The sequence below is a fragment of the Tursiops truncatus genome, chromosome 10 (genome assembly GCF_011762595.2).
Source record: "Tursiops truncatus isolate mTurTru1 chromosome 10, mTurTru1.mat.Y, whole genome shotgun sequence".
NCBI lineage: Eukaryota > Metazoa > Chordata > Mammalia > Artiodactyla > Delphinidae > Tursiops > Tursiops truncatus.
This window is the reverse complement of record NC_047043.1, coordinates 11,954,342-11,979,998: the sequence shown is the minus strand read 5'-3', so window position 1 is coordinate 11,979,998 and position 25,657 is coordinate 11,954,342. Positions and strand designations below refer to the sequence as shown.

Here is a 25,657-nt window from a genome sequence, read left to right as displayed (position 1 = left end):
TTCTTGAGGTAGGCTTGTATAGCTATAAACTTCCCTCTTAGAACTGCTTTTGCTGCATCCCATAGGTTTTGGATCATCGTGTTTTTATTGTCATTTGTCTCTAGGTATTTTTTGATTTCCTCTTTGATTTCTTCAGTGATCTCTTGGTTATTTAGTTACGTATTGTTCAGCCTCCATGTGTTTGTGATTTTTACGTTTTTTTCCCTGTAATTTATTTCTAATCTCATAGTGTTGTGGTCAGAAAAGATACTTGATATAACTTCAATTTTCTTAAATTTACTGAGGCTTGATTTGTGACCCAAGATGTGATCTATCCTGGAGAATGTTCTGTGTGCACTTGAGAAGAAAGTGTAATCTGCTGGTTTTGGATGGAATGTCCCATAAATATCAATTAAATCTATCTGGTCTGTTGTGTCATTTAAAGCTTCTGTTTCCTTATTTATTTTCATTTTGGATAATCTGTCCATTTGTGTAAGTGAGGTGTTAAAGTCCCACAATATTATTTTGTTACTGTCGATTTCCTCTTTTATAGCCATTAGCAGTTGCCTTATGTATTGAGGTGCTCTCCTAGGCGATTCTTAACAAGAAAAAATCCATGTAATTCCTTTTAGTAAACTGTTTCATATTCAGCCTAAGATCAACGTATTTTTGAATATTTTGCCAGGCTGGGAAAAGGTGACATTAAACACAGCTTCATGTATATATTGCATGAAGGCACTGAGGGATTCAGGGATGAAAGCAACATGACCCTACCTCTCAAAACTACCCAACTGGACCTGGCATTCCTTTAGAACTTGCTGTTAGTGCCCGTAGAAAATATAATTGGAAACAAAATAATTGGAAACTTCATCTGTTTGGGTTGCCCCAGGAACTCAGTAGAGAAGAAAGGCCTGGTGCTTTCCTGAGCTCCTTCACGTGGATCTTCACAGCAGCCCATAGCAGCAGCCTCTCCTCAGGGCTTTTCTGCTCATTTTCAGTTTCTGAAATTCATATATCTGTTGCTGGAATGTAGGCAATTATTTTTTTTTTTAAAGTAAAATAGGAATTTTCTTTATCAGCCTGCAAGAGAATGTCACATTAGTGATTAAAGCATATTTGATGGACATAAAAAATTTCAACTTTCCATTCAAACTTAGAAAAAATGAAGCTTGAGGGCTGTGGAAAGATTGCTGCTGGCCTTCAAGGGGCTGTAAATCGTCCATGGACTCGTGATCTTTTTTGTAATTTTTAATTTTTTATTCATAATAATAGCTGTGTCAAAATCGAGATAAACCTAGAAATAATGTTGCTTTCTTTCTGGCCTAACTAGGTGGCCAGCTAGTCCAAAGGCCACGGGAGGGGACTGCCTCCCAGCTTCGCTCTTGCCCCCTCACCTACATGAATCCTCATCTGATTTAACTCCCTCGGAGCTCTAGGAGCCTTTCGGAGAGTTCACACAGAACATCCACTTTTTAGGGACTGGCTTGAGCTCTGAGGGAGACTTTTGGACCTACCGAAGCATTTACTTCAAATCCACTCTGGTCTTTGATTTTTTACCTTCTGAGTAGTTGTGACCCACGGCCCCAGGACTGAAGCCTGCAGGCGTGTAAAACCCTTCAGGAAACTGACAATCAGATCTACCAAGGGTTTGCAGCTGCCTGTCACTGCCTGGCGTTTCCTGTCTGTAAATGCTCTGGGTGCTTTTGGATATGGATACAAGTGTTGCAACTAGATAGTGGGTGCTTCCTCCTCAAAGCCACCTCTGCCCTGCCGTCCAGCCCTGCCCACTGCACTCATTTCCTCTTCTTCCCTTCTGTAGTATCAAAACCTCAAAGGAGAGGAGCTAACATTCTAATTCACAGTGTGGTAAAATGGTGAGGTTTTGCCTAAAATGTTGACTCTTCCATGATTACTTACCTTTAGCAGGAAAAACATCTCAATATTCAACTTGACTTAATAAGCATTTACTGAGTTCCTACCAAGTGGCAGACACGAGGCTAGGAACTCAGTCTTCTTTATAATAGAAGCTTTTTTCATTTCTTAAAAAAAAAAAAAAGATTTAAGAGGCCACAGGCTCAGTTTCACCTGCTCTTTGCCAGTGTCTATGTATTGGACTAGATCTTGGGGCTACAAAGTTAACTAAAACCGTTTCTGCCCTCCGGATGCCCTAGACTGGTGGTAAACATAAAGCAAAGCAGAAGGAACTGAATGTGAAAGATAGAAGTGATGTGATTTTTGAGCCCAGAGGAAAGAGTCATTAGTTCAGATGCATTATGGAAGGCTTCAAAGAGGAGGTGGCTTCTAGACTGGGCCTTGAAGAATGAGGAGGGATGAGGATAGATATGGGTGAGGGATTTCAGAGATGAAGCTCTTGTGGAAGAGGAACCTGGAAAGGAAGTTTAGTGTCTGATAATAGAGGGTCTTCAGTGCTTTGCTAAATTAATTCATTTATGAAATATTTATTGAGTGCTTACGTGTTGACAGGCACTGGGGTTACAGTGGAGAATGCATACACCGGACAGCAAATAACGTCCCTGCGCTCATTCTACTGGCAGGAGGCAGAATATCTAGAAGGTCATAAGTACTGTCGCTAAAAATAAAGTAGGTTAAGGGGTTTTGGGGTGGGAGGTTGCTATCTTATATAGGGTGGTCTTGCTTATTTTTAGGTTGACTGAATCTTCTGAAGGTTTTTGTGGAGGGGAGCGGCCTGAGCCTACCTATATTTCTGGAAGAATAATTTGGGAGGCGATGTGATGGGAGGGTTAGAGATGGGGAACAGGGAGAGTATTAAGAAGGCTATAATTAGGGGGCAGGCGAGAGAGAATAGAAATTGAAGGAGGGAATAGTCCTGACATGACAGGCACTGGTCGATTTCATAAAATGTGAGACTAGGAAGTGAAAAAGGTGGAGAAATTGAGGATGTTAATTTTGCAGTATCTTAGATAATGATGTCATTTACCAACAGGAGAGAAGTTGAGTAGTTTTGAGAGAGAAGGAGCAGTTGACAGTGAATGTGCTGTGAGGTCCAAGAAGCAGCTGGAAATTTATGAAACACTCAGGAGAGAGGTCAGGACCGAAGTGGTGTGTCTGGGGGTGATTAGGATAGAGATAGGGTATAGTCCTCTCTCCCCTTCCTGAGTCTCTGGCTTTTGTGTGAATCTCTCAGCCTTCAGAGCTTTGGGGTCATGTGCACTTTTAGGTGTGGTTAATGCTTTCGTGTTTCCTGATCTTGGCTTTAGAAAAGAAAGAAAAAATGATAAACATTAACGGAAAAATATAATAGATTGGATTTTTATTCATAAACAGAATTTAGAGTTGGAACAATGGAGACAAGAAAATGAGCCTTAAAGGACAAAATATGGTAATTAACACATTTTGTGGTGCTTTAAAGCAGCCATCCTCACCTTTCATAATAGCTGATGGGGTTAGATGAGTAGGAAATTGAAGTGAGGATAAATGGAATGCCGTCAAGGTCCCTCATGCCATCCAGTCAGGTCCAGAAAGCACATTTCCTGCTCATCAGTCATTGTCGTGCTCCACCTCTCATTCTGTGTAACTACTTTATAAACTTTTTGTCTAAGCAATTTTGCTAGTTATCTCCGTTTCGTAGTAAGATGCCTCCCTCTTAGTATTTTCCGTAAAGCTTAAAAAAAATAAACGTGCTGGGGTCAAATTAAGGTAAGTCTTTGCAACAATCTAAAAATAAAATATTGTGGTGTCATGAATTTGAAGGTAAGTGCTTTGAACTCTGAAGTGTGCATTAGTTGCTTCTGGTAGAAAATAATTGTCAGGTGGCTCACTTAGAAGTCTGTGTATTAATATACTCACACAGCAGCACTCACGTCTCCCTGGGGGTATGCGGTATTGTGAAGACGATTAGGAACAGTGGAGAAGGCTTTTATGGGAACTGGTGCATCGGGGGACCTCTACTTTATTTTACTTTGACCCTGTAATGTACATAGCTTGTTACCTTTATTTATTTATTTTTTTTGGCTTCTTACCTTTCATGATGGTGATAATTTTTACTAACTTTGGAGATTTTCTTTTTTTTTTTTTTGCGGTACACGGGCCTCTCACTGTTGGGGCCTCTCCCGTTGCGGAGCACAGGCTCCAGACGCGCAGGCCCAGCGGCCATGGCTCACGGGCCCAGCCGCTCCACGGCATGTGGGATCCTCCCGGACCGGGGCACGAACCCGTGTCCCCTGCATCGGCAGACGGACTCTCAACCACTGCGCCACCAGGGAAGCCCTGGAGATAGTTTTTAATTATACTTTTTGTTTGAATTGGTTTTATAATTTACAATTATAGTTTGCTGCCAAAGTCATATTTCCTTTACTTATTGTGTCAAATCATTATGGTAAGTACAATACTCCTATTTTATGATTTAGGAAACTGGGGTATTTCACTCAGCTCAGTATTTCCTTCTCAGTGTGTCAAGACATTGTGGGACTTTATTAGCGGGTTGTTTCCAGCACAGACTCACTGTGAGAAACTTAAATAGAGTTATCCCCAAATAAAAATGGTAAGCTACTTTCAGTTGAATTCTGAGTTTTGAGTATATACTTCAAAAAGAACTGTCTTGCTTTTTTGGGGGTCTGACCTTATTTTTTTTTCAACTTAAAGTGTTACATTGACTATTATTCTTATTTTATCTTTTTCTCTCCTGAACTTTCTTCACTGTTTCCAACATTCTTCTTGCTACTTTGTTTTCTACAGCAGTTTCTATTCTGAATTTTGGCATATTGATGATTTATATGGAGAAGGTGTGATGAGGAAAGATGAATATATAAAAGGCTTTTCTTGTTATTAAAACTTATTTTTACAAAGTTTTAAACATATACAAAAATAGAATAACACAGCAAGTCCCATATATTCATTATTCAGATTCAACAGTTGTCGACTACTACCACATTTGCTTTGTCTCTCCCTTATTTATAAAGTAAACCTCAGACTAAGCTCTTACATCTCTCATACATCAGCTTTCATCTCGAAAAAAAATACATAAATGCAACACCAATATCATACCTAGCAAAATTAACACTAATTCTTTGATATTATCAGTTCTCCAGTCCATAATCAAATTTCCTGGTTCTTAGAAATGTCCTTGTACAGTTGATTTGTTCAAATCCACATCAGATAAATTCCACACATTACATTTGGTTAAAGACCAATTTTTAAAGTAAGTGGTTGTTAAGGAGCCACCTGGGGAAGCTCTTACTGACCTTCCAACAATTTTATTTTCAGCTCCCTATAAGCTTCCTCCTTCCTCTTTTATTCCAAACTATTTTTTTCTTTCTTTCTTTTGGGGAAGTGTGGAGGAGAACCCCACATTTGATATCTTATAATTAAGAAATTTAACATTTTTTTCAGAAATAAATATTTGAAATATTAACCTAAAGATTTGCTAGGTCCTATAATGAATGGTTCAAAGAGGGTCTTAGCAGTGAGCTTTCAATATCCTTGTAACACCTAACGATATGGAATTGTCCCAAATCACTGAATATAATACTAGAATCGTATTGAGTATAATGCACTGCTGTGTCTGCCTATCCTAGTATAATTCTACCTCGGATGTCACAACTAAGTGCCTTTCTCAGCTTTTGGAGTGGAAATGGTTGAATGGCTATTAAAATACCTTTCCGTAGCTGTTGCTTAATCTTAGTTTAAACCGGATTTACTAGTTTCCAAGCTAAGCTTGAAAATTTATATTGTTTTTCTGGGACAGGTTAGACTTTTTAAATTCAACTCATCTGGAGAGATATATACAAATAGTTTTGTATTAAAGAGATTGCTAAGTCTTTTTAACATCGTATTGGAATTGATCTCATCAATATTTTAGTTTTTGAAAAAGAACATAGAACAATATTAAAAAAAAAATCTTAGTATGAAATTGACACTGCAACTTGTTAAAAAAAATGACTTGACACTAGAAGTCCCTTTCTGGTTTTAAGCCACGCATTATTGACCAAAAAGTTGTTATCCTCTGTCAGGGCTTGCACGTACAACTGTACAACAAAGGGTTGGGGCATTCATAGGAGAGTCACCTTGTATGCTAGGACAGTTTCTGACTGAGTGCAGTAAAGTGTCTTGAGAAAGGAGCACCTGTGTCTAGCTTTACAAACGCTTCGTGGAGCTAGCTGGGGTACTGTGGCCTATGCTTCAGACTCTATTTAGAAATGAATATTTGTGGAAGTAATCAGATTAAGAAGAACATGTCCAGATATCTCATTTTATCTGAGATTATCCCATAATTTAGCATTTGCTTTTTGGCAGTCTGTTATGTGATACAGAGTCCACAGTTAAAGGTAGGTAAAAATTGGGCTGGTGAAGTGAAAAAACATTGAAGTTTATGAACTTCATATTTTATATATAGAAGAGCCTATTTATTTTATTTTACATATGTATTTCTAGCCCGTTTATGTTTCCCAGCCCAATAATTTTAAAAAGCAAATAAAAGGGGAGTAGGCCGCTACAGTTAAATAGCTAGCAGAAGCAGTAAGTGGTAGCTGATACCAGATGACCCCAATGGTAGAGATGGAAAATTTAAATTTTGAAGAAATAGATGTAGGATCCTGAACAAACTCAGAAAACCACTTTAGATTGGTTTCGAGTTGGTAAATGAAGAGACATTCCTAGTTCAGAAACATCTAAGGAGAGTACTGTTTTGCCACGAAATGCAGTCACTGGTATTCATGATAATGATGCCGAGTTATCAGAAAATGTTCAATAGAATGTACCAAGACCTCTTTAATGAAGGAGGTTTGTAATGTATTTTAGAAAGCCTTTTATCAATAGCTAAAATTTCTCTGAATGTTGGCACTTAGACAGTGCCTGGCATAGTTATCTACTTAAAAATGTGCTGCTTAAGACGCAAGAGGGAAGAGATATGGGAACATATGTATATGTATAACTGATTCACTTTGTTATAAAGCAGAAACTAACACACCATTGTAAAGCGATTATACTCCAATAAAGATGTAAAAAAAAAAAATGTGCTGCTTAGATATCTTTGTTGCCGATCAAGTTCACCTATGGAGACCACTTTTTTTTTCTGATGTTGCCAAGAGTAGTGAGGTTTTCTAGTCCAGTCATATTTAGGAAATGTTTCTAGAAAAGGGATTTGGGGCAAGAAAAATATAAAAATATTTGCTATAAATTTTCCATTTGTGATGTCTGATATATAGTAAACAAATATTTGTTGTCTGTAGAGGTGCTTAATTCTTGCTAAAAAAAAAATTAGCTTATCCAACCCAAAGTTTTATGAGCTGTGAAATTTGCATTTGAAAGAAATCTCTTAAGCTGTAAAAATATGATATTTTATACTTGTTGAATTATAGGCTGAAGACTTTAAGTGACAGATCAAGAGAAGCTAAAGTAAAAAACAAACCCAGGTAAGCTCGTCCTGATTTAATTTACTATGACTTAAATTTCATACAACTTTTGGTTGTAGTCATGATAGTATAATTACTTTAATTGATTTTATATCTGTTGAATGCATCTGACTAAACAATTTATTGATTCTTTCTAAATTTTGTAACACTGGAAATTTTTCTGATAAAATTGTAAAATGGTTGAAAAATGGTGACATGTAATTGTTTTACTCCATGACAGTCAATGGCTATTTGATCACAATTAATCATTTTTATTTGTATATTAAGAGCACAGTAAAAGTTCTCCATTATTGAGAAGCAAATTGATAATGAAACAGTACTTGGCAAGTGAGCCTCTTTAGCTGTGTTATCTGTTTTATATGAAAACACTAGTATAATTTGTGCAGTTTTTCATTTTTAATAAAGTAAAGCACATGACCAAATTTCACTTTAAACCTAGAGATGAGGAGCTTTTAAAAAAATTTCTTGTTAGGTAACATTCTATTAAAGTGTTTATTCTTGTGTGCTAAAAATCTGTAGGGCAGGGCTTCCCTGGTGGCGCAGTGGTTGAGAGTCCACCTGCCGATGCAGGGGACGCGGGTTCGTGCCCCGGTCCGGGAGGGTCCCGCGTGCCGTGGAGCAGATGGGCCCGTGAGCCATGGCCGCTGGGCCTGCGCGTCCGGAGCCTGTACTCCTAGGTGGGAGAGACCACAGCAGTGAGAAGCCCGCGTACCCCCCCCAAAAAAAAAAAAAAAAAAGATCTATAGGGCAAATTGATGGTTGATAGTATATTGCAGTATATTAACTTTGGAATAACAATACATTTTTCTAAAAGTTTAGATCAATTGCCATTAGTGATTTAAAAATATTCCACATTATGATTGACAGCATCAAAATTATTATACGTAACTTTTTTTTTAAGTTGGCCTAAATCAGCAGCAGTTTTTAATAAAACAAGTGTTTCTTTTGGCAGGACTGTTCCATATTTGCCAAAGTGCTCTGCTGGACTAGAATTACTGAGCAGGTAAGTGTTTTCGTTTGAATAAAAAGGTTATACTTCTGACTATTGTCTAAAAGTATTTTATAACCTTATAGATAGAAACCTTAAAATAACTAAATTTTACCTTAACAAGGAGATTGGAAATTATTTACTTATTTGTGTTCCTGGAGGGGCTTTTGCATTTCACTGATTAATACAAAGGCCATTCAGACTTCTAGCATATTGATCACTGTTGTGTTTACTAATCAATAACTTTATCACGTGCATGTATTATGGTTTCTTTGTTGCAAGAAAATCAATTCTGGATTTGAGTCCCCAATAATTTTCTTTTCTTTTTTACTTTGATTCTTAATTTTTTTACCATTTCTTCTCCAATCCATTTCTGTTGACGTGCAGATTAATATTAAAATACGTGATTTTCTTAGATGACATCAAAAGCATGAGTAACAAAGGAAAAAAAGATAAATTGGACTTTATCAAAATTAAAACTTTTGCTCTTTAAAGAACACTATCAAGAAAGTGAAACAACAGTCCACAGAATGGGAGAAAATATTTGCAAATTATACATCTGTTGAGGTACTTGTATCTAGAATGTATAAATAACTTTTATAACTCAACAGTAAAAACACAAATAATCCAGTGAAGAAATAGGCAAAGGATTTGAATAGACATTTCCATAAAAAAGATAGGCAAATGGCCAATAAGCACATGAAAAAATTCTCATCGTTAGTCATCAGGGAAGTGTAGACCAAAGTCACGATGAAATACCACTTCATACCCACTAGCATGGCTATAATCAAAAAGACAAACAATAACAAGTGTTGGCAGTGATGTGGAAAAATTGGAATCCTTATGCTCTGCTGGTGGGATTGTAAAATCACTGCCTTGGAAAATAGTTTGGTAGTTTCTCAAAAAGTTAAAAGGAGAATTACCATGTGACTTAGCAGTTTCACACCAAGAAAATTGAAAACTTATGTCCACATAAAAAACTATACACAAATGTGCATAGTAGCAGTATCATTCATAAAGCAATATTATTCATAATGGCCAAAAAGTAAAACAGCGCAGATATTCATTAGTCAATGAATGAATAACAAAATTTCATGTCTCCATACAATGGAATATTATTCAGCCATGAAAAGGAATGAAGTACTGAGGTGTGCTACATCTTGGATGAATTATGCACTTTAAGATTTTTTTTTTGATGTGGACCTTTTTTAAAGTCTTTATTGAATTTGTTACAATACTGCTTCTGTTTTATGTTTTGGTTTTTTGGCTGGGAGTCATGTGGGATCTTAGCTCCCCAACCAGGGATCGAACCCACACCTCCTGCATTGGAAGGCGAAGTCTTAACCGCTGGACCGCCAGGGAAGTCCTGAATTATGCACTTTAAAAGCATGAATTTTGGGACTTCCCTGGCAGTCCAGTGGTTAAAACTTCGAACTTCCACTGCAGGGGGCGCAGGTTTGATCCCTGGTTGGGGCACTAAGATCCCCTCATGCCACGTGGTGTGGCCAAGAAAAAAAAAAACACATGAATTTTATGGTGTATCAAACCTCAATAAAGCTGTTATAGAAATAAGTATATGGTTTGCATATGTTGTTATATGCATTTCTGTACCTCGTAACATGGCATCTGATGGATAGGTGGGAGCCATGTGTACAGTAGAGGGTGTGCTCCTTCGCCATATCAGCTTGTGTTAGGACACAATCACCTATACCTACATTTTGCTTTCTCTTTTCTAATGTTTTATGCGGTTTCTTTTTATGGTTGCAAAATCTGGGGATTTTTCTTCTCTGAGTGCTTAATTTGACATTAATTTCCTGTTTGGTTTTGTTGAGTGAGGAACGTAAGTGAACATGAAAGGAGATATAGTAAAAATTAATCAGTGGTGTACTGTTTGCTTGATATCTTTATTTTTTTAATCTAGGGATTTAGTTGAAAGAACTTCATTGAAAGATTTACTTCAGACTTGTAGACTTATGTGTATGGTAGTTTTGGGAAATGGGGTGCATTTGGGGACTTAACATGAAAAATTTGCAGCCATAGGAATGTCTGTAATGTGTCTCTTCATTGCACTGAAACACAGTCTTTCTCTTTGGAACTAGTATTGAGTGGAGGAAAGACCATTTTAAATAGCATATACCTAAATAGTAAAATGTTTTTAATTGTTAAAAAATTGTGTAAGATACATATAGCATAAAACTTGCCATCTTAACCATTATTAGGTGTACAATTCACTACTGCTGAGTACATTTGCATTGTTGTGCATCCAGCCTCCAAAACTCTTGATCTTGCAAATATCTGCCGCTGGCAGCCATCATTCTACTTTCTCTTTCTGTGAATTTGACTACTTTAGGTACCTCTTATAAGTGGCATCATACAGTATTTGGCTTTTTGTGATTAGCTGATTTCACTTAACATAATTTCAAGTTTCATCCATGTAGCTTGTTAGAATTTCTTCCTTTTTGGTCTTCTAGTTTTATTGAGATATTGGCATACAGTACTGCATAAGTTTAAGGTATTGCAACATAATGACTTGACTTACATACATCATGAGATGATTGCCACAGTAAGTTTAGTGAACATCCATAGCTCATATAGGTACAAAATAAAAGAAAAAGAATTTTTTTTCCTTGTGACGAGAACTTAGACTTTAACAACATTCATATAGAACATACAGCAGTGTTAATTATATTCATCCTGTTGTATATTACATCCCTGGTACTTACTTATGTTACAAACCGGAAGTTTGTACCTTTTTGCTGCCTTCATTCCATTCCCCTCCCTCCACACCCCGCCCACCCGCCTCTGGTAACCATACATCTGATCTCTTTTTCTATTCGTTTGTTTGCTCTACAAAACTATGTTAGTACCTGGTGCACCACATAGTTTTTCCATATGTCTGTACATTACAAAATGATCACCACGAATTCAAAGGAATTTCCTTCCTTTTTAAGGCTGAATAATATTCCATTGTATGAATGTACCGTATTTTGCTTATTCATTCATCCATTAATGGACATTTGGGTTGCTTTCATTTTTTGGCTAGTGTAAACAATGTTGCTATGAACGTGGGTGTGCAGATATCTCTTCATGACCCAGCTTTCAGTTTTTTGGCAGTATATACTGAAAAAAGGAACTGCTGAATCATATGGTAATTCTACTTTAATATTTTGAAGAACCCCTATACTGTTTTCCGTAGCAGCTGCACCATTTTACATTCCCCTAGCAGTGCACATTTCTCTGGTTGCCATTTCTCCACATTCTCACCAAAACTTGTTTTGGGGGTCTTTTGTTTGGCTGGTTGGGTTTTTTTGCCATTCTCATTGGTATGAAGTGGTATCTCATTGTGGTTTTGATTTTCATTTCCCTAATGACTGATGATGGTGAGTTTCTCATGTGTTTATTGGCCATTTATGTATCTTCTTTAGAGAAATATCTATTCAAGTCCTTTGCCTGTTTTTGGATAGGGTGGTTTTGTGTTGTTGAGTGTTAGGAGTTTTCTGTATATTCTGGAGATTAATCCCTTATCAGGTATGTGATTTGTAAATATTTTCTCCCATTTTATTGGTTGCCTTTTTATCTGTCGATTGTGTTCTTTCATGCACAAAAGTTTCTAATTTTGATTAAGTCCAATTTGTCTGTTTTCTTTGTGGCCTGTGCGTTTGGTGTTATATCCAAGAAATCATTGTCAAATCTCATGTCATGAAGCTTTTCCCCATGTTTTCTTCAAAGAGTTTTATAGTTTTAGTTCTTATGTTTGGATTTTTTGATCCATTTTTAGTTAATTTCTGTGTATGGTGTTAAAGTAAGAGTCCAACGTCATTCTTTTGCATGTGGATATCCACTTTCCCAGCACCCTAGCGTATTTGTTGAAAAGACTATCGTTTCCCCACTGAATGATCTTGGCACAGTTGTCGAAAATTATTTGACCATACGTGCAAGTGTTTATTTCTGGGCTCTCTATTTCATTGGCCTATATGTCTCCCTTTATACCAGTGCCACACTGTTTTGATTATTATTTGATTTTGATTATTGTAGCTTTGTAGTAAGTTTTGAAATCAAGAAGTGTGAGTCTTTCAACTTTGTTCTTCTTTTCAAGATTGTTTTGGCTTTTCAGGATCCCTTGACCTTCCATATGAATTTTACGATGGATTTTTTTCTACTTCTACAAAGAATGCCATTGGGATTTTGATAGGGATTACACTGAATTTGTAGATTACTTTGGGTGCTATTGACAACATCTTAACAATATTAAGTCTTCCATTCCATGAACGTGGGATATCTTTCCATCTATTTATGTCTTTTTTAAAATTTCTTTCAGCAATATGTTGTAGTCTTCATTGTACAAGTATTCACCTCCTTGGTTAATTCCTAAAATTTTTTTGATGCTACTGTAGATGGAATTGTTTTCTTAGTTCTCTTTGTTGTCTCCTTCCTACTGCCAGCTATAGGTTCAGTTTGTTCTTTTTCTAGTTCCTTAAGTTGTGAAGTTAGATTGTTGATTTGAGTTCTTTTTTCTTAAGCCTGAACTTTTTTTTTGAGAGATAATTGACATATGACATTATATTAGTTTTAGGTGTACAGCATAATGACTCAATATTTGTATATATTGCAAAATAATCACCACAATAAATCTACTTAACATCCATTATCACACATAGTTTAAAAAATTTTTCTTGTGATGAGGACTTTTATGTTTTACTCTCTTAGGAACTTTGAAATATACAATATAGTATTATTAACTATAGTCACCGTGCTGTATGTTATGTATAATTACAAGTTTATACCTTTGACCACCTTCACCCATTTCTCTCTCACACACACACACCCACACCCAACCCCTCACCCCCTGCCTTTGGTAACCCCCAGTTTGTTCTCTGTACCTATGAGTTCAGGTTTATTTTGTTTTCTATTTATTTATTTAAAGTTTTTTTGTTGAGGTATAGTTGATTTACAATTTTAATTTCAGGGGTACAACACAGTGATTCAAACTTTTTATAGATTTTACTCCATTTAAAGTTATTATAAATTATTGGCTATATTCCCTGTGCTATACCCTTGTAGCTTACTTATTTCATACATAGTAGTTTGTACCTCTTAATCCCCTCCCCCTTTCTTGCCCCTCCCCCTCTTCACTCTCCCCACTGGTAACCACTAATTTGTTCTGGGCATCTGTGAGTCTGTTTCTATTTTGTTATGTTCATTCATTTGTTGTATTTTTTAGATTCCATATATAAGTGATAACATACAGTATTTGTCTTTCTCTGTCTGACTTATTTCACTAAGCATAATGCCCTCCAAGTCCATCCATGTTGTTGCAGATGGCAAAGGGGTTGGTCCCATGTCCTGGCTCTTGTGAGTAGTGCTGCTGTGAACATTGGGTGCACGTGTCTTATCAAGTTATAGTTTTGTCTGGGTATGTGCCCACAGGTGGGATTGCTGGATCATATGGTAGTTCTATTTTTAATTTTTTGAGGAACCTCCATACTGTTTTCCATAGTGGCTGCACCAGTTTACATTCCCACCAACAGTATACTAAAGGTTCCCTTTTCTTCACATCCTCACCAACACTTATTATTTGCTGTATTTTTTAGAATAGCCATCTAACAAGGGTGAGGTGATACCTCATTGTGGTTTTGATTTGCACTTTTTGATGATTAGTGAAGTGAGCAACTTTTCATGTACCTGTTGGTTATTTGTATGTCTTTGGAAAAATATCTGTTCAGAGCCTCTACCTGTTTTTTAATCAGATTGTTTTTTGCTATTGAGTTGTATGATTTCTTTACATATTTTGGGTATTAGCTCTTTATTACATGTACGATTTGCAAGTATTTTCTCGCATTCAGTAGGTTGCCATTTCATTTTGTTGATGGTTTTCTTTGCTGTGCAGAAGCTTTTTTGTTTGATGTAGTTCTACTTGTTTGTTTTTGCTCTTTTTGCCTTTGCTTTTGGTATCAGATCCAAAAAATCATCACAAGACCGATGTCGAGGAGCTTACTGCCTATGTTTTTTCACAGGAGTTTTATGGTTTCAGGTCCTACATTCAGGTCTTTAATCCATTTTGAGTTAATTTTGGGGTGTGGTATAAGATAATTGTCCAGTTTCATTCTTTTGCATGTGGCTGTCCAGTTTTTCCTACACCATTTATTGAAGAGACTCTCCTTTCCCTGTTGTATATTCTTGACTCCTTTGTTGTGAAGTAATTGAGCCATCTATGCATGGGTTTATTTCTGGCTAGTTATTTTGCAAAATATCCCTCATTTTGGGTTTATCTGCTGTTTTCTCATGATTAAATTCAAGTTAGTGCTTTTATGGTGAGAATAACAGAAGAATAATGTTGTGTCCTCCAGTGCATTGTATCAGTAGGCACGTGATGTTGCTATGTCTCCTTACTGCTGATGTTAACATTGACCACTTGGTTAAGGAAGTGTCTGCCAGGTTTCTGCACTTTAATACTGTTTCCCCCTTTTAAATTAATAAGTATCCTGTGGGGAGCTACTTAGAGACTATGAAAATATCCTGTTTCTCTTTATACTCTCACCCACTAATTTTAGCATCTATTAGAATTCTTGCCTGAAATAATTAGTACTGTGTTTACCAAATGGTGATTTTCTATTTTTCTTATTTTTTCTATCATTATTAATTGGAATTCTACTGCAAGGAAGAATTTTTCCCTTCTGCCCCATTCAACTGTTTATTTAAATCACTATGAACTCATGGCTGTTGGTTTTAGTCCATGAGTTATAACCCATTTCTACCATTATTTGTTTTGTTGCTCAGGTTGTCCCAGATTTGGCAATTGGAAGCCCCTTGAAGTTGACTTCTGTGTGTTTACAATGTGTCTCCATTATTTTTTGAGCTTTCCTTTCCGACACCACAGGGTGTAACAGGTTCATTTTTAGGTAGAATTTTTTTTATTAATTTTTATTGGAGTGCAGTTGCTTTACAATGTTGTGTCAGCTTCTGCTGCACAGCAAAATGAATCAGCCATACGTATACATAGGTAGAATTTTTTTAATGTGTGGTTTGTATTTTGAATTATTTTTTGCTTTTCTTAGGTATGAAGATACGTGGGCTGCACTCCACAGAAGAGCCCAGGAATGCGCAAGTGCTGGCGAGGTAAAGAATTGGCTAATCTTATACTCACGGGGAAAATATCCTTTTGTAGTCTTCAGTGCTAGTTTTTAAGAAATTAAATTTGTAGTTTTGTTAAAACGTTTTGCAGGATATCTGAAATTTAATTTAGTAGTTGATTATGAAACTCCCTAAATAAAGCACTTTTTCATAATTTCTCAGTCAAGTAATTTAGTTAGCTTAGAGAGTTTGTAACTTTTATTCTAGAGTTGCAAGTAAATATTTGGTTCATCCAGGTATAATGCTTTGAATTTGAGTCTGATACTTTTGCAGTTTATGTAAATTATGTCATTTCTTTCTACTCACTATTTAAGAATTCCTTTTTTGGGGGGCAAAAGTTTAACTTTGCTCAGTCTACTTAAAAGCATTAATTTGCTTATTAGTAAATAAATATAAAAATCTCAGGAGTCAACCTCAATTACTTAGAAGAACAACCTATTTTCTAGCTCTATAGAGTGTGTAATGAATAAAAGAGACTTGTAATTAAAATTATTTGGTATATGTACTTAAAGCTTTTTTAGCCAAGATGAAATATAGTCTGTGTTATTGATGGCAATCAAACATTATTTCTTTCTAAAAACTTCTGTGATTCTGACTTTTAATTAATTTAGACTGACTTCACCATTTACCTAATTAATGAAACTGTAGTAGTTACATGTACAGAACATGGTAATACATATGATAACATTTAGACATTAATGTTTCTCTTAGAAATTACTGAAAAAGAAGGTTATAGGTTTCTGTTAGTAAGGCAGACTAGATACTTTGAAAAGCCCTTTAGGTGTAAAACACCTAAATGCTGGATAGATTTTTTTTTTTTTAATTTTTAAATGCAGTAAGTGTACAAAAATTAAAGGAAATCCTAAAGGCAGAAAACAAACAAAAACACCAGGGAACTGAAATGAGAGTGGTTAAAAAAATAACATGGAAGCTGGGGTCAAATAGTAAAACAAAAGCTTTAGAGATTTGGGTGACAGGAGATTTTCGTCTATGGGGAACTGAGTCTAAGACTCCTGCATAAAGCTCTTGGATATTTGAAGTGACTACATCTCTTGGTGAAAGGGTAATCTAGGACATTTCAAAAAAGAAAGAAAAGATGAAAGAAAAGCTACTTGTTGGCAAAAGGAGACAACAAGGAAACTCGTCTTCATAACAACTTGGAATAAATATAGTCTCCATTTTGGATTTGTTTGTATGGTCTTGGGCTCACATGAGTGTTGGGCTCTAGTTTATACTTCCTGCATGATCAAGGAACCACTAACTTAAGAAATGAAAGGGCTACAGGTGACTGTGTCTTTGACACTCAACAGAAACAAATACCAGTTCTTCATGGATGAAACTTGTAAACCCAGGCCCTTCAAGATTCCCACAGATTCATCCCCTAACCACCCCCCTCCCCCCTGCCAAAGATTAGCAAACCCACAAAGAAATATATTACCAAAAGTTGGAGTCACTAGAACCAAAGAGTAAGATTTAGACCTGTAAGGCACTTTAGATATTGCACTCTTGTATATAGACAATTAAATAGGAGCACACAAAGTTTTTTAGAGAGATGAAAGATGGATGAAAATGAGTAAGGAATAAGAGAGTATGAAACATGACTTTAAAACATGACTTTTAAAAGTCATTGAGATTAAAAACCCAAAGGATGTGCTTAACAGCAGGTATCTATAGCTGAAGAAAGAGTACATTGAAGTAGGAGATGAAGTCAGACATTACCCAGAAAGGATTTCTGAGATATGAAAATGGAAAATATGAAAGAGGAGTTAATAAAAAATAGTTATAAAAGGTCTATAGGTTGAACCAAGTAAGATTACCAATATGAGACCTTTTTGATCTGTAAAATTACAGTTTCATATAGCTCAGCTTAATATATCTAATAATCTGGAAGGAGAATGAGGGAAAGACAATGTAGGAGAATGTAAATGGCTGAGAATTTTCCAGAAATGAGATCTGTAAATCCTTAGATCCAAAAAGTATTACAAGCAAGCAAGGTAAGTAATTATCCACACCTAGACATGTCATGTTGAAGCTACAGAACACCAAAGGCAAAGAGAAGATCTCAAAGTAACTAAAGAGAAAAGATAGATCACTTACAAATGAATGAGTTTCCATTAGACTTCTCAAACTGTTGTCAAGAATGAGGGCAAAGTGAGACATTTTCAGATAAAAATAGTTTTCTATCAACAGTTGTCCAATAAAGGAACTTCTAAAAAATGTATTTCTGGATAAAAGAAATGATTTTGGGAGGTAGGTCTCAGGTATAGGAAGGAATAATGAGCAAAGAAAATGGTAAACCATAGGTAAATATAAACAGTGACTATGTATTTCTATCAGTTATCTAGTTTGTGGAATTAAAAATTATAGAACAAAAATGCTAGATAAGAATAGCATGCAATCTGGAAGGCAGATTATCAGAGTTCAAGTATTTTAAAAGCCCTTGCATTATTAATGGGGAGGGTATAGATATTAATTAACCTTAGATGTAAAGTTAAATATGGAGGGCAGAATTTCAAGGGTAACCACTAAAGAACAGAAATAGTGTATATCTTTTAAACCTGTAGAAGAAACTAGAATAATGAGAATGAATTAAATGGAAACAAAGGATCGCTCTATAAGATTCAGTTCCCTAAGGGGAAAAAGTCTAAACCTGTGTGTCTAGTAAGTCTCCGTATGTAAAAGACAAGTTATAAGGAAAAATGGATAAGTCTATCATCAAAATGGGGGGATGTTAATACATTCCTCTTAATTGATAGGGAAAAAACCCAAATAAACTAAGTATGGATATAGGACATGCGACTAATGTGATTTACAAACTTGACCAGATAGGCAGATACAGAATCTGCCCCAACAAATACAGAATACAGATTCTTCAAAGCACACCTGGAACACATAAAAATTGACCATGTACTGGGCCGCAAAGCGGTTCTCAACAAGTTTCATGTAAATCGACAAGTTTCATGTAAATCAAGTCATACAGAATATTCTCTGATCCTGGTGCAAATGAAGCTGGAAGTCAGTATAGGAAAACAATTTTGAAAATTCCATACATTTTCCAATTAAAAATATATATTATGCATTGGGACTTCCCTGGTGGCGCAGTGGTTGGGAATCAGCCTGCCAATGCAGGCGACATGGGTTCGAGCCCTGGTCTGGGAAGATCCCACTTGCCGCAGAGCAACTAAGCCTGTGCGCCATGACTACTGAGCCTGCGCCCTAGAACCCGCAAGCCACAACTCTGAGCCCGCATGCCACAGCTACTGAAGTCCACGTGCCTAGAGCCTGTGCTCTGCCACAAGAGAAGCCACCGCAATGAGAAGCCCACGCACCACAACAAAGGGTAGCCCCCTCTCCCCACAACTAGAGAAAGCCCACATGCAGCAATGACGACAACACAGCCAAAAATAAATTTATTTTTAAAAAAAACTACTAAAGGGCTTCCCTGGTGGCGCAGTGGTTGAGAGTCCGCCTGCCGATGCAGGGGACACGGGTTCATGCCCCGGTCCGGGAAGATCCCACATGCTGTGGAGCGGCTGGGCCCATGAGCCATGGCCACTGGGCCTGCGCGTCCGGAGCCTGTGCTCCGCAACGGGAGAGGCTACAACAGTGAGAGGCCCGCGTACCGCAAAAAAAAAAAAAAAAAAACTATTAAAAAATATAATGCATAATTTATGGTTCAAAGAAGGAAATAATACTAAAAAGTTTTAAATAGAACTGAATTATAATAATTACTACACATAAATTGTATAATTTGCCAAAGACTATTTGGAGGGAAATTTTATAGGGGAAAACTTAGACTGAAAGTCAGTGAGCTAATCTAACCTAAGAATTAGAGGACAGAATAAATCATGAAGGAAGAATGAAAGAGATAATAAAGATGAAAAAAGTAAATGAAATAGAATATAAAGAATACAATAGAAGCCAGACAAAGCCACAAGTTCTTAGAAAAGACTAATAAAATTTGGTAGATAGATGTCTGCTGATATGGAGCAAGGAAAGAAGGATAAATAATTTTAAGAATTAAAGAATATAACTACAGCTACAGCAGAGTGAAAGATAAGAGCTTGTGAAAAACTATGACAAATTTGAAAGCTTAGACAAAATGGAAAAACCCTGGAAATTTTTACTAAAACCAATTTTAAAAGTAGTACAAATCCTGAATAGTCCTATAGCCACTAAAGAAACAGTATTAGTGATTAATCTTTTCACTAAGAAAGCACCAGGTCCACAAAGTTTCATAGGAGAGTTCTATCAGACTTTCAGAGAGACTACCATTTCAATGTTAGACAAACTCCTGCAGCAAGTGAAAAAAGGGGAAACTGCCCAGCTCATTTCATGAGGCTAGAATAACTGATACTGAACCCCAACAAGGGAAGTATGAGAAGGTGAAATTGGAGCCCAGTCCCATTCATGAATACAGTTACAAAAATTACAAGCAAAATGGAGGCATTATCTCTCACTTAACTTCAGTAACCTATTTCTGGAAATCAGATGTTCTGTGCCAGCACTCTGTCCAGGAACCTATTTGTCACATTCTAAATTGGAAAAGTCATAATGTGTTACACGTCCACCCAAAGCCCTCAACCAACTTTCTTAAATATATTTAAGAATATATTATAATATATATATATACAACCAGCAAAACGTCTATAGATGGTAGCAATCTGTTAGGTAGTAAAGTGCTTCAAACATAGCTTTCTGCTTACCAAACCTGTGAAACACTCGTTGACAAACAGCTGCCTCGTGTGTAGTAACGTGACCTATCCACACTCACAGTATGCAGGGCTTGCCTCTCCTTTATAGATGGGCTCCTTGTACCGTCTTGTGATTCTCATATTCTACCAATGTTATTTGAAATTTCACTTGAGAATATTCTCACACATTGTTATAAAATGTGTATCAAGCGTAAATGTAAAGTTTTCCTATATAACTGTGAGCCAGAACTTTGGGTATGTGTTTGTATATGTGCTTGTTCTGTGAATGTTGGATGATAAGCAAGAGGCATTCTACCTGGGAGACATCCTGCTGTATACATGGCTGTGATGGCAGACCAAATCCAGCCAGGCATAACCACCCCAGATTTATTCCAGGATTATAAAGTTGGTTTGACATTAGAAAATCTTTTGTATGCCGTTGATCACGTTAACAAATTAAAAGAGAAAAATACATAATCATCAGATGCAGAAAATACATTCAGTAAAATTATTCAGAGTAAAACGTTTTAGCAAGTTTCTAATAGAAGTTAACTTTTGTCCCAGTATCTACCAAAACCTGCAGTATTTGACTTGTAGTATTTTGATCCCATGGTCAATCATCTTGCTAAATCCTCTTATTCTAATAATTTGCATTCTGGGATGGGAGTTGTTTTGTGTAGATGGAAGGGAAGAAGAAAAACCTACCAGTCTTTCTTCAGGTCTTTTTACAGTGGGTAGAACCTCCAATGTAATGTTGAATAAAAGTAGTTGAGGGGCTTCCCTGGTGGCGCAGTGGTTGAGAGTCCGCCTGCTGATGCAGGGGACACGGGTTCGTGCCCCGGTTCGGGAAGATCCCATGTGCCGCGGAGCGGCTGGGCCCGTGAGCCATGGCCGCTGAGCCTGCGCATCCGGAGCCTGTGCTCTGCAACGGGAGAGGCCACAACAGTGAGAGGCCCACGTACCGCAAAAAAAAAAAAAAAAAACCAAAAAGCTCTCTGACGTATTGTTGAGACATATGTAAATATTTAAAATGTATATCTTTAACATGCAAAGTGTTTTATCACGTGTTTGTTTTGTCAGGCCATGCTCATGTGTCTTTAGTGGCCTTTAACCAAAGAGTATCAACCTGCCAGGGCAAATATACCTAAGGACAATTCAGTTTTCTTTGACAAATTATTTTATACTCAATTACTTTAAAGCTAATTCTTACTATATAGTCTTAAAGTTCAAAGCAATATCTTAGAAAGCAGTTTGGTCAATGGTAACTTTGTTGTCTAGACATTTTCCACAAGTTTTTTTTTTTTCTTTTCTTTTTTAACAAGTTTTTTGATTTGTTTTTCCCTCCCTTAGCAATGTATAAATGAGTTCATAATTGATAGTGACTTAGGTGTTAGATTCTGAGGGTACCTTTTTAAGTTAGACTTCCAGTGCATTATTTGCTTATAATTTTTATTACTGTGAAATATTTGCCTTCAAATTGAACTTTTAAGATTCATGTTTTAACAATTTGGTGCATAAGCTGCTTAAATTAGGCATGCTTCACTCTCTTTGTGTTCCAGGTTGGATCTCTTTTGCCTGTGGTGGGAAGTGAACTAAACTGGGTGTGGGAATGCCTACTTTCTGCAGTAATACATTTTGACCTTGGGCAGATAAACGGAGTCTCTCTATTTTTAGTTTCCTCACATATAAAATGGTATAACACCACTTACACTGCTTACCGAAGTTGTTTGAAAATCACATGAAATAACAATGCCCCCAAAACACAGAACTGTTTTATACAAAGTAAGGTCCTAATGTTACCCATTTACTTGTGTCCCTGCTTTTTCTTTGTTCTCCTAACTTCAGTGTCCACCAGAAGGAATTTTGGAATGACTTGTAATTTGGGCAACAGACCCAAACTATGGGTTTGTCTTGCTACTTAAACTTGATTTCCTGGTGTTAAATCTGGATTTATTCAGAACTGTTTACTTGGAGGAGAAAAATTGGCCTTCTGGAGATAGCTCATTTCTTATTAAGTAAAGTTGAAGTACAGTTTTTCAGAACCTTTTCTTTTGCTAGCTTTTCACTTCTTCCTTTCATGTCCCCTTATACACAATCCCTAGAATATCAATTAAGGGCATGGGCTTAAGTGTCAAATTCCCTGGGATTGAATCTAGGTCTTCTGTGGCCCTTGGGAAAGTGACTCAGCTTCATTGTGCCTTGGTTTCTTCTGTAAAATGGAAGTGGTAATATTGCTCTGTTTACAAGGTTGCTGTGTAGTTAAATGAGATAATATATGTACATTGCTTAGCACAGGGCCTGGCACATAGAAATGCTCAAAATGTTTTAGTATTATTATATTACACTTGATAATGATTTCTGAGAATCCATTCAACATCCCATTCTTTTAAATTAAAATAGTATTTTGATGTATTCTGATATATTCTTTCTGTGCACGCTTCTTTTTTTTTTTTTTGAAGTTTCTGTGCACGCTTCTTATATTCTATATACAGAATATAATTTTCAATTTTGTGGAAGACATGAACTATACTGTACTTAAGTTTTAATACTTAAGTATGTTTCACTTTACTTTTCAGTAAGAAATGGTTCATATCTAAAAATTGTTTATTCTAGATTTTTCAAATTTTTAACATAATTAACCAGAGTAATTAAGATTTAACAAACTTTTTAAAAGATATGCCATGTACCAGGAAAAATATCTTTCTTATCATCAGTTCAGCCCTGTGATACAGGAATTATTTTTTCTTTTTTAGAATTTAAAAACTACAGTTAAGAAAATTTGTGAGACCTACACCAGACTAAAGCACCAAGAGTGCAGGGGTCTTTTTTTCTGTTTTGTTCACCATGGTCTCTCCAGTGCCTGAAACAGTGCCGGGCAAAGAGCAGGCGGTCCGTAGAAACTTGTTGGATATTACAGATGAACCCTATGGGCACGGATCCTTGTTGCAAGCCCAGTTTCCTTACTATTGCATCACAGCTGTGTCTGTTAGCCATGCTCAGTATCTTTTAAACTCCTCTTCAGGATCTTTACAAAACCAGTTGGCACGGACATTTTGAAGTATACAGAATTAATGAGACATGCACTTGGAGTAGCGCTTGGTGACACCTCCCCAGCTCAGCTGAGGCTCGTATGTGAGACGATGTGGTTACCCCTCTAATGTGGGCTGACTGACAATGGGGAGGTGTGCGTGAAGTGGGGATAATGTGAGGAAACAGGGCAGCTTTCTAACCTCTTTATTGTAGCTTAATTTTTTTATTTCAATGTTGTGAATTCCTAGAATATTAAAATGTGGAAGCTAAAATGATCTAGCGCCACATGCAAATAATTTTGTATCTTATTTTGATATTTTTATTGCTCTAAAAGTTCTTTCTTTAGTGAGATTCAGTAAAAATCAGTTGTATTCATGTTTCAGCTCTTAAAGAATCTTAATCTTGGGATGCGTAAATTGCCCCTTTTTTAATATAAGTTAACTATGAACTCTGATTTTACATATAAAATTCAAATACACTTTCTTCTTTTATATAATGAATTTTGAAGTCTTTATTGTATAAAATATGGGTATCTTTCACAGTTCTTATTATTGGTGATGTTTTCAAAAGATAACCTCTCCATGCGCCTCCTAAGTCTTATTCTAGGTCCTTTCCTCTCTCACCATGTTAAAACCAAAACAAAATTGACCGGGAGAAACCGCTGTCTGTCATTGTCTTTACAGTCTTCAGGAAAACAAGTTAGAATTATTTTAGGCTAGTCTGGCATCTCACCACCCTGCTGTTGGGAACCTTTCACCTCCGAATGTCTTCTTTGTTAGTATAAATCCTTTTCTCCTTTTGCTGGAATTGATCAATAGCCTCAGTGATTCCTCCGTATACAAGTACCATTTATCTTACTTTATGCAGTGAGTGTTCCTGTTTAAATGGAAATTGAATCATAATATATTCTAAATGCATTAGGGAACTTTTCTTTTAAAAGAATTCCTTTTGTAAAACAAATAATTATCCATTCATTATGTTTTGGGTTTGTTTTTGTTTGTTTTCTTTTTGGTTGTTCATGGTTGTTTTTTGTTTTATTTTTTCTAGATTTGAATTTTCAAATACATGGTTTACTTAAAAATAGGGTATAGTTAGAAGTGACTTCTAAAGTCACTGCTGACCTTTCTCTTCCCTGGGTTAAGATGCACTGATAAAAGCTGTAATTCGAGGTTTTCTGCACTGGATGTTACGGTGGTTGTTTTCTCAGAAAGAAAACAGCTCCAGTCTCTTTAGAGTCTCCTGTTGTCTGTACTCAGTTGGAGGGTTTTTGGAGGTAACGTGGGCTGACTCTCATTAGCTGGCTGTAATCTCTGTGCCTGCGGTCTGGTTTTACTTTAACCCGCCTCTTCCGTGTTGCAGCTGGTCGACAGCGAGGTGGTGGTGCTCTCCGCGCACTGGGAGAAGAAGCAGGCGAGCCTGATAGAGCTACAGCAGCAGCTTCGGCAGCTTCCAGGCCTGCAGGCAGATTTAGAATCCCTGACGGCAAGTCTGAGTAAGTTCCATGTTTGCCTCTGCACATTACTTCTAGGAATGAAAATAATTTGGTGTAATTCCAAAGCTTTCTAAGACTACATTAAATTATTGCTTAACAGGATGTGGGGGGAAATAGTTCTAATTAATTTCATATTCTGATTAACTGATGATTTGACAGAAAACGATGATTTAAAGTGTAGAAGTGATTTCTAAAGTATACCACCAACTTTTTCTGCCTCATTTCTGCTCAGAAAACATAATTTTGTTGATTCTTTAAAGTGACTCAGGGTGGTCTCTGTGACTTTAGGTCTCTGTTTAAAAGTGTAAATGTAGGAAATAAAAAGGATTGGGGTGGCTTTGTTACGACTAAAGGATATACTCTGGAAGTTGTTGCTTTTAAAATTAGGTCTGCTCAGAGCTTCATGTCTTGAAATATGCTTTTTTTTCCTCTTTAAACTGATGAGAGATCAAACCCTTATTAAATTAGGTTACCTGTTTGGCTAAATTTATACCTTGTGGAAATTTATATATTTTTGTTGTTTTCATTGGGATGAATTATGCTGATATTTATTTCTTGAGTTTATATTCAGAAAATTAACTTTTTTGTGTGTGGTACGCAGGCCTCTCACTGCCGTGGCCTCTCCCGCTGCGGAGCACAGGCTCCGGGTGTGCAGGCTCAGCGGCCATGGCTCACGGGCCCAGCCGCTCCGCGGCATGTGGGATCCTCCCGGAGCCGGGCACGAACCCGTGTCCCCTGCATCAGCAGGCGGACTCTCAACCACTGCGCCACCAGGGAAGCCCCAGAAAATTAACTTTTATGTTTGACAGTTGCCACATCTTAGGATAATATTGTGGCTTATTATTTTCTAACCAAGCTTAAGATCTTAGTGAAGAGGTAGGGGTTATCTACATAGGAGTTGAATTTCTTGAGCTGATAACCTGACCCAGTCTTAATAGGTAAGGAGGTAAGG

At 36.7% G+C, this 25,657-nt stretch overlaps 1 protein-coding gene across 1 annotated transcript in view; it reads left to right on the top strand.

The window, feature by feature from the left end:
• DTNBP1 (dystrobrevin binding protein 1) overlaps positions 1–25,657 on the top strand; it is a 120,194-nt gene that overhangs the window by 5,774 nt on the left and 88,763 nt on the right. Inside the window, exons 2-5 of the mRNA XM_019944977.3 lie at positions 7,317–7,370; positions 8,323–8,373; positions 15,414–15,474; positions 24,573–24,705. Of these exons, the coding sequence (XP_019800536.1) occupies positions 7,317–7,370; positions 8,323–8,373; positions 15,414–15,474; positions 24,573–24,705 (299 nt within the window). The remainder of the gene's footprint in view (positions 1–7,316; positions 7,371–8,322; positions 8,374–15,413; positions 15,475–24,572; positions 24,706–25,657) is intronic.